At 37.9% G+C, this 18,816-nt stretch overlaps 1 protein-coding gene across 1 annotated transcript; it reads left to right on the plus strand.

Moving 5' to 3' along the window:
• Nucleotides 1-902: 902 nt before the first annotated feature.
• LOC112977877 (probable tRNA methyltransferase 9B) lies at nt 903-17,743 on the plus strand. The gene is made up of 3 exons (XM_026090732.1): nt 903-1,056; nt 3,554-3,727; nt 16,707-17,743. The coding sequence occupies exons 1-3, from the start codon at nt 903-905 to the stop codon at nt 17,741-17,743; spliced, it is 1,365 nt and encodes a 454-aa protein (XP_025946517.1).
• The last annotated feature ends 1,073 nt before the right edge of the window (nt 17,744-18,816 follow it).

Here is an 18,816-nt window from a genome sequence, read left to right on the forward strand (position 1 = left end):
CTTAGAGAAGTTCTTCTGCAAGGAATTATTTGCAGCATGTGGGTGGAGGAGGAGCCGCCTATCTTGATGGTCCGATTCTTCACATAAATCAGTAGAAATGCTGGCATGGGCAACATATGTTAAATTAAGTTCCTGATTTGTACAGCTTCATCAGTTCCGCTGGAATCCTTTGCTCTACAAAGCTTCATGGTGAACTGAACAATGATCAGAATGACTGAGAATACTATTCACTGCATTGCAGGGTTTTCCTCTGGGCTTTGCGAATATCAGTGCAGCGTGCCAATCCAGAACAGCTGCAAAAAGTGATTCTTGGAAAGCTTGAAAGATTTTTCTCCACAGCAGCACATGGTGTCAATGAATTGTGCAATGGGAAGTCCTTAAGCATGGATTTTTCAGGGCACTGAATGAAGCAGAGAAGGAGAGATCACGCCTTTTAGAGGTTTTGTTTCAGACTGTGAGCAGATTTTGCTATTCATCATGTTAAGCTGCTATTTTTTAAGATGCATCTGTAAATAAAGAACTTAGAATGTACCTTTTTCAAGGAGAGACTGAAAAAAGATAAAAGATTCTATAAAGCAAAAGTTATCATATTTCAAAAGTATAATAATATAAGCAAGTTAATAAACACTAAGTTGCAGGTCCTAAAATCCCTTTCAAATTTCTATAAGAAAACTATACATTGTATAAAATCATAGAATAGGTTATCTTTCTTTCTTTAAAAGCCTCAGCAGTTTCTCCTTAATGGCAACATAGCATTTGGGAATATTATTTTCTAAATATACTTTATTGCTTTAGTTACAGAAATGTATTTTGGTAACAAGAGTTTCTGCACTTCTTTTTCTCCTCTTACTTTCTCTAGGACAGTTGCATTGACTTCAATGAGTTAGTCTAGCCTTGTCGGGATGGAGAAGGAGGCAAGCCAGCTCGAGAGGGACCATGTGCACAGTGTATATGAGAAAATTGCTCCTTACTTCAATGATGCACGCTACAAGGCATGGCCAAAGGTGCAGCAGTTCATTTCAGAACAGGAACCAGGCAGTCTGATTGCTGACATTGGTGAGTGAGGTTGTTTATCATATTGCTAATGAGAGGGTAGAGGTGTCTTCTCTGTCTGTCAATCAATATTTGTGGCAGAAGAGTTTGGAGCTTGTCTGCAACCTGTGTATCAAAATGGCTGGACTATCAAATTTGCCTCAGATTTTCTCCACCATTCATAGGTGTAGGAAGACAGCATCACTTTTCCCAGTACCCAGTAGCAAATGTTGCCACTGTTAATTTTCTTAAGATGTCGCTAGTGGATACTAATGTTTGTATGTAGGCATGATAATTCCAGAATTTTAAGTCTTGTATAGCTCTTACAATGGGTATTGTGTCTGGCCAAGTTGAATCAAGTATCATGACACTGTCCTTAGTGCTTTGGGGAATAATGTGTTACCATTTTTAATTCCTGAAAGTTTGAGATTTCCTAAATATGGTAGGGAGGCCTGCATATTCTGCACCCACTCCACAAGTGGAAGTCATGCTGGTTGCCCAAATGAGATCTGAGATGGCTATGTTGTCACGGCTACATGTCTAGCCTAGACCTCTAAATAGCTTTTTTACATCTTTTTCAGTCTGTAATCCTTTCCAGCAACACCCATGTATAGTCCCCTCCCTTTTACTTTTTATCTTTAAGTATAAGATAGCAATGTTCATGAAAGAGAAAATTAATATCTGATGGTTGGGCTAATCATATTATCTTGTTGGGTGTCTTTCAAGCTTTACCATATGTTTTTTCTGGTTTATTGCAGTCAAAATGCTGGGCACCATGTTCATACCAGATGTTGGCAGATTTCACAGTGTTTTCAATGTGAACAAACGAATGCATACTGTGAGCCACCACACTGAATTTTTACCAATGTCAATGTCACAGACTTTTAATATAAGCTCAGGCTTGACTCCTGGGCTTTGGCCCATGGAGGCTGCTTACGTGGTGTTGTGTCCATGGTCGGAGATGAGTTTCATGTGAGACACAGCTGCCAACAGTGCTGCCATCCAGCCGTAGAGGAGTCAACCTGCAGAGTTCTCCCCTGTCTTTCCACGCCTGGGGAGCAGGCGCTGGCATCAGTTTAGTAGAGATGCTTGTAGTATTTGTTGTTGGCTCATACTGGAGTCTTTCCCTCCAGAAGTGAAAAGTAGAAAAAGTCCTGGAGTTTGCTTCCAATCAGAGCTCCAGGATAGTCCTCTTTCTTCTCTTTCTCCTCAAAAAATAGTGTCTAATATTAGCCAATGACTGACACGGCTTAACAACACCTCTTCTCAGCTAATACTGGAGTCTATTTCAAAGTTATGAAAAGAACTGCAAGATCTCCAGATATTTTCTGGATATCTTTTTTCCATTCCTGGCAGACAGGATCAGCAGTTAATCTTAGAGAAGCAGTTAGGAGCAGACTTCTACCTGCAACTTGGCAATGGCTCATCTCCTACTGAAATGGCTTAACAGATTGACAGGACTGGGAAGCTCTGGACTGGACGCAGGGACCCACATGGGGTTTCAGAATAGGTACTATGGGATGGCTGTAACCTAAACAGAGGGGTTGAACATTTAGAAGGCTCCAAAATAAATGTAATTTTAAAAAAATTAAATTAGGAATAAAATCTGGGCTCTGACCCAAGCTTAATATTTGATGTAAGCGTAGCCATAAACAGGATGTGAACTAAGATCTGCGCAAGGTAAATGATATTATGTTAGTTCCATGCATTTGCCTCCCTGATCTTAATCTGAATGATGATTTTTATGACGCAAGTGAGAAAGGGAGATTTTAAAATTGATCATCCACTTTAAAAGGCACTGATTTTGTGTTAAGATCCAGATAATTCTGAAAACAAATTATCAAAATTTTAGATAATATCTGTTTTACTACTGACATAAAATAGCTCTTATCTAAAGATGTGTGCCTTTATTTCAACACAAGAAGTATTTCAAATTGGGAAGGTGTAAATTTCCATGTCCAAAACTCCATCATGAAGAGGAAACTGCATGGAGACACCAGAAAAAGGAACTTCACTGTTGTCATGGTGACAGCAATTAGCAGCAGTTAAACAGCAAACAGTGGATTTAATGGTTTGGTCTAATAGTGACTTAATTACTTAGCCTCCTAGTTTGTCTATCAGCATTTCAATACACAGGAATAATTTAGCGCTGTGCTCCCACCRCATGATGCTTTCACTTAGCATTTTGTGACTATTACAAGTAGAATTGCAGTAGCATCATTACCATAAATGTTTTTGATTCTGTATGTGGTGGGAAGGCCAAGGTAAATGCTCTCTAGCAATCCCACTTGAACACCTCCTGTCAGGCAGCAGAGAGAAAGGAGCAGTCTGTGCTCATCGAACTATAATGGCAAAAAACAATCTGAATTCCACTGCAATCAGATCTTCTTTAAAATGGTAGAGAATTTCAAACTGTTGAGGCCATTCAAGGGCATACATCATGGCTAATGTCAGGAGCACATTATCTTTCGCACGGACACCAGATGACCTCCTTTCTTTCTCCTCCTTGTTATTTCTTCAGGCTGTGGAAATGGCAAATACCTTCATATCAATTCTCAAGTCTATAAACTGGGTTGCGATTACTGTTTCCCGTTGGTGGAATCAGCTCGAAATGAAGGCCATGAAGTAATGGTATGTCACAGCCTGTGTCTGCCATATCGAAATGAGTGCTTTGATGCTGTCTTATCCATCGCTGGTAAGTTTGTGCACTGTCAGCTTCTATAGGCCAGACCTTTAAAGGATCTAAAGCATTTAGGCTGCCTCTGCAGCCCCTTTTAGGCTTTTTGTCAGCAAGCAACAGAATGTTTTGGGCTGTGTAGACCAGGGAAATCTATATTAGCATAGTAAATTTATATTATTGCAAACTCACAGTGAAAAACTGCAAAATGGGTAAGTTAGTTACACACAGATGAGATGAGCTTTATTCTCATGAAAGCACAGCTAAACTACAATGTGGAAAAAAAGGAAAGGAGAGCCTTATTTATGCTTTATGACATGGCACAAGTTTGAAATGTTGGCTCTGACAGGAGGAAGATGTAATAAAATTTGCTTAGGAACACCTGGGGAATTTCTTGTAATGGAAACTACTGCGGTAAGGGCTAGCCTGGAGCATATCCCCGGCTCAGTATTTAATCCCCTTATAGCCATCCTTTTGCACCTTTCCAGACACTTGTTTTCACTCCCATACTCCAGCTCCTTTTGGCCAACACGGTCATTTTTGTGCTTATGAGGTAGGAGGAGCATGACACTGATTTGGATGGAAAATAACCCAGCAAAATAAAAATGTTGCTTTTAGCTGAATCAGTTACCCACTGCTTCACTGCAGAGATCTTGTTTCAGCACAATGAAAGGGGATAATGCAGAAGAACAAGGAGCCAGTGGCAAAGCAAGCAGAACTGCTTATTTCAACTGCCACCTTAAAATGTTCATCAAACAACCTCAGTTTTCTTTCCTTGTCTTTTAAGATTTTTCCTTTTTGTTTGCTTGCCCTTTTCAACCTAACTTAATGATAGAGGAACGATCTGTCTTTGCCACTTTTAAAGCAGACTTTGAATGCTGCCGTGGCTGTAGCTTTACCCCTTGCTAGTTCCTCTTAAATTTTGAGGGTTCTCTTCTTTTGGGAGTCTTGAAATTATTCACCCACCACCTACAAGTCAGGTACTAAACTTATACTGACTAAAAGTAGGACACTACTGGAAATAAAACAAACTACACTGCTCAGCAAACTTGATTTTCTTTTTCTCATAAACTAAGGAGAGTGAAGCGCTCTAAGCCTTGTTAAATCAAAGTGAAATGTTAATATCTCACATCTCTTGAAGTTAGCAAGTAGTCTTACACAGCCTCTTCTCCATGTCTCAGGTGACCTTTCTTTAAGCCCTGGGGAACTTTACTTTTCAAGTCCAGGTCCATGTCATATAATTTGACATTTGGTGGAATTTCAAAAGTGCATTATTGTCTCTGGTACATCATTCTAGAGGACTCTGAACTGTGCTTAACTACACTGTCTGAGAACCTTTCAGTCATGAATTAAGAAAAGTGACCAATAGCTAACGGTCCTTATTATTAGATTTTCACTTCCTCTGTTGAAGTAATACGTCAGTGTGTGTTCCCAAACGTGATCTCACATTCTTAAGAAATCCAGGGTAAGGAAGCACTGGACAAGCCGAATTAGTTGAAGAGAATAGGTAAGCACTGTTCAAAAGTTTTCTAGGCACTGGCATCTCTGAGCCCCAGGACTACTTAAGAGATACAGCCTACACAAAAGCAGGGTAGCTGGGGTGAGGTTACTGCAGACGAACTGTGGATCTCCCCATCCAGAGAAAGCTGAAAGCCCTGTTTGCATGGCTGCGGTGCAGGAACCAGGAAGGCACTTACAGGTCAAACCAGATGGTTATGGAGTGTGCATTAAAAGGGACTATAACGTAGCTGCAAATTACAAAGTTGTTTCTGTTACATACACAGCCATCACAGATCATGCAGGAACCATAGAAGGTCCTGAACCAAAGATCACAATTCCTTATTATTGCTGAAAAAAGCTTGAAAATATGGCTCAGATGCATTATAAAGCTTCAAGAAAGGCAAATGAACCTCTCCTTGATTTAATTACATACTTCTTATTTTTTAACCAACTTAACAATTTTGAAAACACGAATCATCATTTTTAAGTGCTTGGCCTGTCAGCAACGCAAATACTGGTATTCTCACATTTCTTCAAATAATTTATAAAATTATAATGTATATTAGTATATTATACTCAGACATTATATATTAATGATTATAAAGTATAAATTATAAATTATATTAAATTGTTATATATATTAGTATATATGTACTCTAGTTTGAGTAAGCATGTGTTTTTTTAATTCTTCAGTAGATTGTCTAGGGAGGCAAAAAATTTCTGTAAGAGTCCTAAAGCCAGGTCTGTAGTACGAAGTCTTGGCAGAATAGCAGTGTCAGGCCTAAGTTAATGATTTTTCTGTACTCAACAGCTATAGCATATGCATATATAGTGAAGTATTTTTGCCAGTTCCATGACTGGAATAACCTATACTGACTAGAAACAAATCTAGACATGATATATCAGTAAAATTTTAAAGTGGCCTACTTTCAAATGCTTAACTTTCTGTTGAAGGAGACAAATTTGCCCCATGAGTATGCAGTTCATTCCACTATGTTTTCACTGCATTTAGAAAGAAATCATAGTCACTTTCCCAGTGTATTTATAGTATAATCTTATTTGAGATTTCATGAATATCACCAAACAACAGAAATCAGCCCTTTTGCTGTATACTGATGGCTTTGTAATTGTTAGCATGATGAAGCCATTCCTATATCATTGAAATCAGTATTTTTGCCACTAACGATAATGGAAGGAGGACTGGCAATCATTTGTTTCCACTCTGGCTAAAGAATTACTCCAAATCACAATGCAGTGCTGGTATTTTTTAGTGTAGCTTTACCTTTGACGACATGTTTTTCTCTTTTACCTGGCAAGATCATGTTCTGTGTTAATAAAATCTTTTGTATGTTGAGTTCTTGGACTCTGAAATAGGTAAAGGACAAGAGAAAGATTTTTCTGTTAATCTAGATAAGTAATTTCTTTTCTCCAAATGCAAAGGTAAAGACATAATATTTTCCTCTCTTGTTAGGAGTCAGATATTCAAGTCAGTCAAATTATTTTTTATTACTGAAATATCTGATAAGTCTCTTCACCTCAGTGTTAAAAAATGGTGAATAGCATCAGATGGCTTTCCTTGGTGTTAATACCAATATGTGAAAATTAACTTCAGTTCAATCTTGATCTTTTAGTTATATAGTAATTTAACAGAGAAAGTGAGGGGAACCTAAGGGAGATAAAACTGTCTAGTCTTCCAGTTTACACTGTCTGTGAATGTGGTCTGTATAATTACAAATAATATAATTCTTGTTATAGTTTACAAGGTTGGAGAGTCTCTTTGGGACAAAAATCCAAATAAAAGGTTCAGGAGAGTTTGCTTACTCTATAAGGTTATGTCTTTATGGCAAAATTCAATGAGACACTCCTAGTGTTAGTATCAGAAGCAGCATCATATTAGTGTTATATTGCATTATTGTGCCAATTAACATGAGTGTAACATTGCAATGCCATTGTTATGTTGTTTCTTTACCCCATAGACTATTTCTGTGCAGCCTTGGATATTTCTGCGTAGCACTGAGTTTTGTCATATAGGTGCATCATTACTAACTGCCAGCTCTCCTAAATTCCATTTCACATAAGGATCACTTGGGAATACATTTTAACAGGTTTTTTTAAAAACTTTTTCCAACAAAAACACAATGTGTGTAGAATATGATATTCCCTAAAAGAAGCACTATTAAAGGCACAACAAACAACCTATCCCGGTGGAAAGCAGAGTGTAATTAGGGTCTGGTATGGCAGCATAAGGAATTCTTTAATGCCATAGAAATTGAGAAGAAATCTTGTAAAAAGAAGAGATAGGGACATATGGCTAGCAATAATTATAAGGGATAGTGTGAAGGACCAAAATCAGGATGGCTATAGTGTAACATGAATTAGCACTAAGAAAAGGTTTATAAATGCATACAAGGAAGAGGAAAACAAATGAAATATGAGTCCATTCCTCAAAAGAAGAATAAATAATGGATGCCAGAGAGAAAGCTGGAGATGGCCAGTGCATTTTTCTTTGGTCTTCCTGAAAAATTAATTATGGTCATCAGCTAATTAGCAGAGTTTTAACCAGGGACCGGAGTTTAGAATAAAAAAGGAAATAAGAGGTTAAACAATACTTAGATAAGTTAGGTAATACAAACTGTGAGGAAATCATGAAATTCATCTTAAACTACTTGAAGAATAGCTGATGCAATCTCTGAATTGGCAGATTATCTTTAAGATCTCCAGAAAGTGGAGAAAGGCAAACATAATACATGTTTCTGAAAGGGAGAAAAAGGACATCAAGAAGAAGCCAGCCTACCTTAGATTTCTACAAGGATACTAGAATAAATAATTTAAATGTGTAAGAGCCTACAGAATAATAAGGGAATGGGAAACAGCCAAAATAGCCAACATACTGCAACAGGGTACTATCCCTACAGACAGGATAGCAGGAATAGACGTGGTATATCTTGATTCTCATGTCATTGTAAGTAAAATACTGTAAGTAAATATAGTTAAGAATATGGCAACACATAAGATTGCAAAATCATTCTCAGAATGGATCAGTGGTTCACTGTCCAATCAGAAGGCGTTTCAAGTGGGATCCTCTTGGGATCCACCCTACATCTTTTTCTATTCAAAATTTTAACGAATAACTTTGATGGCAGGCTGGAGAGTGTGCTAAACAAGTTGTGAACAGCTCCTACATAAGGAGAGTTGCAGTTCCTTTGGAAGATGGGATTTGAAATCCAAATGATGGAGAGATTGTCTGAAATCAACAAGATGAGATACAAAAAACAACAAGAAGGAAGTATCATGCTTGGGAAGGAAACTTTAAATGAATAAAATGAGAAATAAGGGTCAGGCAAGATGGACCATAGGCCAAATAGGTGTGAGTGGCATGATGCTGTTAGAAAAACAGGCCAATATCATTCTGAGAGATGGCGACAGAACTGCTGTATGGAAGACAGAAAAACTAGTTACTCTCCTGTGCTTGGTACCTTTGAGGTCCTACTTGGAATATGGTATCTGTTTGGGGGGATCGAGCTTGCACACAAAATGGAGACACTTTAAACAAATGAAGTTTAGAAAATATGAATTAGGAGAGAAAGCTGAAGGAACTGGGTTTGGTTAGTCAAGAAAAAAAAAAAGGAAAAGGCTGAGGGAAACGTAATAGTCTTCAAATGCATAAGTGATTTTTACAGAAAGCCAATTTTTCCTTTACATAAGAAAGAAAAAAAAATAATCATCTTAACTTGCAGCAAAGGTTATTTACCTCAGATATTAAGAGGCTTTTAAGGCCGGGTTAGACCAATATCTGTCAGATTTGGCCAAGTATTTAATTCTGCCTTGGAGCCAGAAAATGAACTATGTCTATTTTTCTTTATCTATTTTAATTTAAAGGCCACCTGGTCTTTTTGAAAAAAAAAAAATCCATTGACTGTCCTGTATCCTATTGCTATTTAATGTTAATACAGCTCCTTTCACAGCAGCCAACTCTCCTCCCTAATGAAAGTTAGAGGTGCAAAATACTAATAAAGTCTGAATATTACAAAAGGGCTCAGAGACAAAGGATTAATGCCATCCATAGTGGGATTTTCTGGTTTTGATGAGGTGACCCACAGAGTACCTTTGCTTCTTTTGAGACATCTGAAGGCCCTGATTCCAAGTTTGGGCTCATCAGTGTTACTGTTTTATTTAATACAAATAATACAGTTATTCCTAAATAAGCTATGGCAAATTCTTACAGATGCAGAGAAGCTCCAACATGACAGTTGAAGCTTATGGTTGAGATTTGCAGGATTTATCTGTAATTCATCCTGTTTCTCTCACTGTGCTTGTCAGCTGGCAGCTTTGTGTATTAGTGCAATTCTCGCCAACAGCAAGGAGACTGACTTTTATCTCACTTACTTAGATCAGGAGCTTCATGTTCCTAGCATTAATATATTCATGCAAGTTATAATTGATTTATCAAAAATATCCTAATTTTATTTCCAGTGGATGATGTATAGTTATCCTGGGATGAGGCCAAGTCAGAAAACTTGACTTAATCTTTTTTTCTTAGAAAAATGTACATCACAAAAAAAMCCAGCTCTGCCTCGTATGGTCCCCTCTGTTGCTACAGGTTACTGAAGTTTAGAACTGGAGCAAACTCCAAATATAGCCTTACGTTTTGTTTAATTTTCACATTAGCAGTCAACAGTCTGTTAAGCTTTTTTAAATGTGATTGTTTATTTTAGACCTCAGTTGGCCATCAGTGGTCTTATTACTCTTGTCATGTTGACAGTATATCTGTTTTAAATCTTAGCTACATGTTCTTGACAATATGTTACCTGGTTACCAGGTCTTGACCAGCTGTTCTATGTCATTAAAAGAGGTGACAGCTTGTCACTGCACAACTTTTTAATATGTGGCTGTCCTCTGGTCTCTCAGCATGCAAAGCAACACAGCCATGGTTTTGAAATGAGGAACAGCACTCGGGGCTCAGCTGCTTCCACAGGATTTTTTTGCAGGTTTATGCTCACTCAACAGGCTTCCAGGGAACTGAGCACAGAATTTTCATTGTCTAATACAGCAAAATTATTCTCCTGCTGAATAAGACATTACGATCCCAATTCAGAAGATTTTGCTTTGAGTATATAGGTATGGAGCTGCAACACTTAAAGTGGATGCCTGGCCCAGTGCCTCAGATGCCTGTTTAGGTGCATCGGGTGCGTGTGCAGTGCAAGGGGAGAGCAAGGTGCTCCCAGAAGAAGTTTTGAGTGCTCCTACAAAACTGAGCAGGGCCTTGCCTGGAATTAATCTCTAGTAAACACTAAGTACAGCTGGGGAATGTCTGAACAGACACATCTTGGTGTTCATGCATCTAAGTTAAGTGCATATTTGAACATTTGTTCACTGACGATCCAGAGTGCCATGGCCTCCTTTGGTGCGGGAATCTGAGCTTAGTGTGTTTTAAATATGTCCAGAAGAGATTTTGCTTTTTCTTTTTTTCAGTGTAGCCTGGTACTCAGAGCATTCATCCAGAAGGTGAGAGAGCTAGATTCAGTTCCTTCCTCAGCCTGAGGGGTTTCAAGCCCACATTTCCAATATTCAGGAACATGTCTCAGCCACCCAAAAAATGGCTGGGTTGGGTGAGAAAAACCTCCACCAACCATTAGAACCTGCAGCCAAAAAGGCAAAAGGAGCTTGAGCAGAGGGAGCCCAGTCCTCTGCCTAGTATGTAGGAACACATCCCGGAGGGAAGGACCCTGCTCTCTGCATTATTTCTTATATACAATGACTATGTAGTGGAAAATGCACAAGCAAGATTAAGTGGTGCTAGAGAGCAGACTTTCTGATTCATTGATTTCTACTCAGATGTTTAAATCTTACCTAAATCCTATATTTGGTGCTCAAGTAAACCATATGAATCCCTGTAAAGCTGGATCCTGTTATGTCTGCTCAGCCTCTCTATGAGCTTTGCCTGAGAAACAACAGAAACACACTGTGCAGAGAGAGGCGCAATCCCTTCAGTGCTTGTTTCTCTCGTCYATCTCCAGCTCACACATTTTAAAACCAGCACCATCAATGTATGTTCTGCATTAAGCTTTAGTAACCCTGGACTCTTGTCTAGCTGCCTGAGCAAGACTGAAAGAYGGTGCCCTCTGAATCCCAGAGATTCAGTCCATTAATTGAGCCACCACAGTACTGCCGTGGGCTGTGTCCTCTCCAGCCAGACCCCTGTTCGTGGGAAGAGGGGAGGAGGAATTCGAGCTCAGAACTGGGGCCTCAAGGATCGAAAAAAGCAAAGGAGGGGAAAGGCTTAAAGAGCACTGCTCCACTTGACCATATTTTATAAACCCGTTCTGCTGATTTTAGGTACAGGTGTCCCCACTTCTATGTACCTGCAACAAGCTTTTCAGAATTATCTTTTTTATAAACTCATAAGTAAACCCACTGAAACCAGTGTAGCTACTCAGATGCTTAAAATTAAGCATATAATTAATCAAGGGCTTAATAAGTTAATTAAATTCCATAATTATAATGATTTTTATAAAGGCGGTATCCTCATTTGCTAATGCCAACTATACATATGGGAAAATTAAAGAAGGCAAAAATTTTGCAGTCTAAGTAATTAAGAAGTTATGCTTTTAATAGAAAAAAGTTTTAATGAAAACACTGTTTGAAGTTTACTCAGTAATTATTTTAAATAATTCTTTGGTATATTAGTATTTTTCCTCTCTTTTTATTTTTGATATCAGCCTAATGAACAGAATAACATTTAACTTAGGATCATGCCTTCTATATATGTTCCAATTGTTCCTATTATTAGAACTGACAGAGATAAAGTGACATCTGAAGTGTATATACAGTATATACAAAAGAGGCTCTGAGATAAAGATTCTGTGATCCTTAAATACTTTCCAAATATCTCTAAAGGGATTTAACTTCAGTACAGAAATTTGACAGAGAAAAGTAATTTCTGATTACACAGATTTCTTTGCCATTTAACAGGGTTTAAATTGAATCACTGACCTAAAATACTCATTTTGAAAATGACTTCTAAAAAAAATTCAGGCAAAGTTGTTGGTGCTTTCAGTTTTGTTCTCTGAAGACAGCTGAAAGACATAAAAATGTATCTCACATTGTCTGCTTGTTCTAAATAATCCCTTTTAGTAGGATTAGTCATAGTATTAAATTAAGAGAAGGAGCAATTAATTATATTCTTATGAAATGAAGAAGAGAAAAATCTTTGAAATGTTCTCCCTTCTTCCTCACCCCCTCCATGCAAAATCTAAATTACATATGTATTTTTTAGTTATGGAAAACCTTTCAATTTTCCATTAAAACAAAAGCGGCAGGAATGAACAATGCGTGCACAAAAGTAATTTGGATTGACTTTTAGGTATACTAGGGGAATGTATGGCCAAAATGAAAAGGAATGTTTAATTTATAACAACTGCTAATCTACAAAGTAAGGTCTTGCTGCTGCAAACAGTTGTCAGTGGTTTTGGACAAGCACCTCTGCAGAATCTGATTGATGCCTACTACTTACGTGTTTGGCAGAGCTGGCCAGCAATTGTTACTGGAGCAGTTTTACAGGCAGAAAACAAGACTGACAAGAGCCTCTAAGCAGACAGCTGGGAAGCTGAACACTGCTGTACCAGTTCGCCCAGATTTTAATTTTTCCATAAATCACTTCCTGAAAAAGTGACATTTTTTATTATTTTGCATCATCTTTTTTTTTCCCCCCTCATGAATGCTTTAAATCGCCCCAAATACTTTTGCATTTAGATTTCTTTTTTTGCAATGATTTGTTTGGATATTAAATAAATTTGAATGTGTTCTTACTTGTCCCTAACATCCATGTCAGGGTATTGGTTCATATGATCAAGATCATATGAACGTCCTTCATTAAAGCCTTTTTTATTGTGAATTTAAGGGTTTCTTTTTTCTTTTTCTAGCTATTGCTATGAGAGTATACAAGTGTTGCACAGGAGCTAGAAAGCACTGAATGTTCTGTAGAAAAAGAGTGAGGATAACCTTCTGGATGAAGGGATAGTGGGCAAAAAGCTACAGAAAAGAACAGTATAATAACAGGGATATATCACTAGCTGTCTGATAAACATGGTGGAAATGACAACAAAATATTAAGAGAGACTGCAAGAGCTGTGAGGGCAGAAAACAMAATATCAGGAAACCACAATTATCCCTGTGTCGTTTGTGCAAATGATACACAGGGGCATGGCACCTCTTGGAAAGATTAATCAGAGAAGCCACAAAAGGAAAAAACTCTTATTTAGTCTGAAGCCGTGCATCAGACCCACATCAAGAAGAAATGGTGCAAGAGTCACACTGACTGTAATGTGGCCATAATCAAATCTCCTAATAGGAACAAAAAATGCTTAAGAAAATACACTGCATAAGAATTAATTACCAAAAATGAAGAAACTTAAAGAAAATTGAAAGGAAAAGCCAGAAGGGTAAAATGCGAGCAGACAAGTATGGAAAGTGCTGAAAGACTCAATGCTGAATGTTTAGTGTAGGTGTATGGCACCCATAAAAAGGCTGCTGTTCTACTGGTTTCTATGTAATTTGTGCCTACAAACAAAATGAATAGCGTACTGATAAAGTTTGCTGATGACATAGAGTTACTCGGGATAACTGACTGCAAAGAGTTTCAAAAAAGTCTCATGTGAAACTAATGACTGGGTGCAAAATTGCAGAAAAATACTTGTCAGTAAATGCTAGGAAATGCACATCATAGGAAAAAAGAACTAAATATACATTCACAGTGGTACTCTCTATTCCTGTTCAAGAAAGAGATATTGAAGTAATTATCAGAGTAATTTTCGGTTCTCTGAAAACATTAGCTTAGTGTTCAAACCTGGTCATAAAAGTATTCAAATACTAAGAAAAAAAATGAAAACAATCCAGCAAATATCGCTATGGCACAAGATAAATAACTGGTGCAACTGTATCTTGAATATTGCATGAAATTCAGGTTTTTTCCCTCTCTAAAAGGGTATAGAAGCACTAGTCAAGGTTCTTAGTCTGATCAAAGGTATGAACTGTCTCTGTATGAGGATAGATTAACAGGCTAGGGTTCTGCACCTGAGAAAAGAGGTGTATCATATAAAAGAGGTGTATATATCATACCACTCTTGAGAGAGAAGTGATAGCATTCTGGAACCCGCAACTGATAGGAAGTTAGTGAATAGCGAGCAAATCTCCATGGTCTCTTATGACAAGAGAACCACAGGGAAGATTTAAAACAGAAGGAACTATTTTTAAATATATATATATATACATATATACATATATATATATATATAATTAAGTTGCAGATCCCCTTGACATATTAATTTGTGTAATGAGAAGTACAAGTGAGTCCAAGGAAGTATCCTGGAGGACAGATCCATCACTGGCTATTAGATACAAGATCCAGCCTCTAATTCAGGAAATTCTTCAGCTGCCGACTGCAGGAAGCCAGGGGAGTGCAGCAAGTAGGGGACCACTATTCTGTCCTTGTTTTTTCCCCAAACATCTGGTGCTGACTGCTGCCACAGTCCGGGGCTGGATGCATTTTTGATCCAACGCAAAATGATAGCTTCCCCTGCTCTGATATTATTTTCACCACCTGCAAGCCTCTATATATCTTCCCATTTAGAACAAAACTAATTTTCATTTAAAGTTCTGGCCGTTATGACAAATGCACTTGGAGGCCTATAGACCTTTGTTTTGTGTTGTTTGGAAGGTGTGAAATCACCTCAAAAAGCTAATGAAAGATTATTGACATATCAGCCCCAGTGCCTCCTACTTGCCAGTATGGGAGGCATTGCAGGAGAAGCTGATTTGAGCCATTACTGCGTGGTCCAAGGTTGTCAGGCTGGCTCATTAACGTTAGATACGGATGGGGTAATCTAAAGCAGATCCTGAGGTTTAAGAGAGTAGAGAAGCAGGTTCATCTTGCTGCTGGATTGAAATCAGGCCCTAAGTGAATATTTATACCTCAGTGTCAGCTAAAGTGAGTAGTTCTGTCTTTGAAATAGCACCTTATTATTCAGTTTAAGCACAATTTCAACATATAAGGAATTTAATGTAAAGAAAGATTTTCCTATCTCAGCTGGATTTCATGCTGTTATTCCTGTAATTGTAAAGTGTCTCTTTTTCTGAAGCAAAATGGATCTGATGGTGAATGGTGGTCACCCTGGCAGACTCAGACAAGACATGCTGCACACACACAGCTTCTGCTAGCATTTTCTATACTTTACGTTTCTAGAAAGAGTTGAAAGTTTGCATTTTTTCTTCCTTGAAGGAGCTTTTATTTTCTTGTGGGAACCAGCATCTCAATAGTGTAACCAAAAACTATTTCATCATTGCACCCTGAAGTGTTATATGTAGAAATACCTGCAGGATCTGGCATAGGCATTTCCACTGAAGAAAATGTAAGAGAAGGGTTGGCGAAGTACAACTGGTTCTACTGCTTTTCTGTTTCAGCATCTTTAATATTCATCCTCTCCAATGCTAACCCAGGACTGTTTAATACTCTTATTTCTCATGTAGCATCACTCATTTAGAACAGCTAAAATTTTGCTGAAGTCCCTGCTGTGCACCAAGACCTGGTCAACCTCACTGTCTGCTCTGAATTGCTTCAGAACTGCCTCAGTCTGAGGGCAGGAGCCTACCTGTAGAGCTGCCATTAGGCAAATTTCTTCCAATCCTGAGACCAATTGCCCTTTTGAGGGCAAAAATTCTTATTGAAATTAGAGTCAAATCTAAACTCGCTTCTGACTCAAGAAAAGTTCTGCTACTTGAATTTTACCATCATAATTATGAGGCATTCTCCAAACCAGGCATGTTTGTATGGTGTATGTGGCTATCAAGCAAGAATGGGATTATCTAATTATTAATTTTCATGAAAATGGCAGACCTAGACAACTGCTAATTGGCTAAGTGTCTTTCACCCTTATGTTAATGATTTAAATGTATCCTAGACCAACCGTGACTGGTCATTTTTACTGCCCTATTATTTGATGTCTGTCAATAAAGAAAGAGAAATGGATAGGCAGTTTTAGTTTAGTTCTTTTTTTATTAGTATCTTCAGCAGAATCACTAGCACTGCTGTTGCAAGACCATGTATGGGTTTGATTGCAGAAGTGCTTCTTTCAGACTACAGATGAGCCTTAAGTGAGGATTAAAAAGGGCCAGGTTGCTTTGCCGTTAACCAGGTGCTAACTTTTTATTGAGGAAATGAGGCTGTTGTACTGTTTATTGCTGACCTGAAAGTTGTTGCTTGTGTCAGTGTGTTTCTAAATTCTACTTTGTTTTTAAAATAAGTTAGACTATTATGAACTCTTCTCATGTATTAGAGATAACACACATTAGAGAATAACATGTAGCACAATAGAAGATAAATGATCAATTCCTGTGGTTCAAACCACTGGCTGCCAGTGTGTCAGAACCAGTACTTGTCCTTATACTCTGTGTTCGTTAGTGTCTTGAGGGATACTTAATCACCTCATCTGTTCTGTTCTAGTGATTCACCATTTTTCAACGAAAGAGAGGCGCATGCGAGCGATAAAGGAGATGGCTCGCATCTTGAGAGTAGGAGGCCAGATAATGATATATGTGTGGGCAATGGAGCAAAAACGAAGAAGATTCGAAAAGCAAGATGTCTTTGTTCCTTGGAATCCTTCACCTCCCTCCTGCTCATTGGGTGATCCATGTTCACCTGGAATACAAAAATCAATTCCTCACAAGGACAAAAAGCTGGTTTTGAACCAGTGCTGCCATAAGTTGGATGAGACTTTAGAGGTATACAGGAAAGCCAGAAGTTCTTCCTGTGGAGGGGGGAAGAAAACCCTGTGCACAGTGTTTGATAAATCACTGAGATGGTCTCTGTTCTCGAGATCACTTGACTCAGTATTAGACTTGGGTAATCAGTGGCACCGAGAAGAGCTCGTTAGGTATCGCAATTACAGTGTTCAGCTGAATGAATTAAACAGAAAAAAGAGAATTGAAAAAAACAGGGAGTGTGGCTTTCTGAAACATGTTTCCAACTTTCTTCTACACTGCAAACAGAGTTTTGAAAATACAACAGCTTTTGAAGTGGCTGTTAAACCTATGCTGCCCATGTCACATTGCTCCAAGGCATTCAGAAGTTGCTACTCAGAATTAGGCCAAGAGACTATACAGCTCCCTATGGCCGCAGATACTACTCACAATTGCAGCAGAGTGTGTTTACCTGACCTGATTTCACATCAGAAAGAATTAGCTGTCAGACAACAACTTAAAATAGATCATCACCCAAAACAAGGAGCTTTCTGTGAACCTCAGAACAAAACCAGAAGAGGCTGCTCTCCACAGAATGTCCAAGAATGTGCCCCGAGCACAAAGAGCAGACAGCAGCAGGGTCCTAATGGGGCCTGTCTACGGTATTACCATGTTTTTAAAGAAGGGGAGTTGATTGAACTGATAGAACGTCATATTCCTGAACTACATATTATTGATTCATACTTTGACCATGCAAATTGGTGTGTGATTGCAGAAAAGACCAAAGTGTGGAAGATCTAGGGGAACTTTTTTTATTGAAAGGCACAAAGAACACTTAGGGGCTTTCTTCCTTTTGAAAGCTCAATGCCTATGAAAATCTTTCCTGAAGCCTTGACTTTGTTCGGGGGCAAGGGGGAAGTATGAGGAGGGCAGTGTTTTGAAACTCTCAGGCTCTGTGACTTTGTTTTCTTTGATTTTGTTCTTAAAATATATTTCTATTGAAATATTTTTTTTCTGGAGGTATTATTTCATACTAAGCACATTTTAGCACACTGATCCCTTTTAATAAATAGCTGCCAGCTGTGGTTTTTTGCTTTAAGAAAAGTAAAATACAGTTGGAAGTGGATTGCTGGATTGTTTTTTATGTGTATATTAAAAATCTTTGTTGCTCATTTATAACTATGTACTCATTCATGTCAAATTTTTATTTTAGAATTTATTATGCTCTGCCACTTGATGTAACATAACACAGGAAGTAATTGAAAGATGCATTTTTTTATTACAGTTCACTTTGTCAGCATATATGAAACTTCTAGTCATACTAGACAGACAGTCTTTTACAAGAATTACCATATATATGGTACATATATAGTTCTCCTAGCAGACACAGTAACTGGTGACGCTGTTACACAGTCTAGAGATTTTTCTCATTGTCTGGTAACAGTTGCATCCAAGAAAGCAAATAGATATTTGCCTCCATATATGCCAGTACATGACCCCCAAAAAATCAGTCTTGAAAATGAGCTCAATATGTATATTCAAACTAAATTCCTCTTTCTCACTGTCAGCAAAACTTGGAGAAGTCATAAGAATTTAATAACTCATTTAAATCTGTACAGTGAATGAGCATAGCACAGAAAAGTGTTCCAAAGACTGTTAGTCAACTGAGAAAATATTTATTAACATCAGCATGCAATAATAATGCTTTTATCTATGGGTCTGCCTTTTGCAAAAATCAGCTTCACTATCGAGTTTTTATAGATACTAGGGTATATTTACTGGGGTAAATAACTTTGCTTAAGGTCACATAAAATGGAATAAAGGTTTAAAAGAAAAACAAACAAACAAAAAACCCAAGCACCATGCCTGCGTTG

This window comes from Apteryx rowi, unplaced genomic scaffold (assembly GCF_003343035.1).
Source record: "Apteryx rowi isolate R43461 unplaced genomic scaffold, aptRow1 scaffold_875, whole genome shotgun sequence".
NCBI lineage: Eukaryota > Metazoa > Chordata > Aves > Apterygiformes > Apterygidae > Apteryx > Apteryx rowi.

Excerpts from the sequence above, each read along its gene's own strand:
- LOC112977877 (XM_026090732.1), top strand. The coding sequence starts at position 903 with ATGGAGAAGGAGGCAAGCCAGCTCGAGAGGGACCATGTGCACAGTGTA. Across the intron at positions 1,057-3,553 it reads CAGTCTGATTGCTGACATTG|GCTGTGGAAATGGCAAATAC; the intron begins GTGAGTGAGGTT and ends TTATTTCTTCAG. Across the intron at positions 3,728-16,706 it reads TGCTGTCTTATCCATCGCTG|TGATTCACCATTTTTCAACG; the intron begins GTAAGTTTGTGC and ends GTTCTGTTCTAG.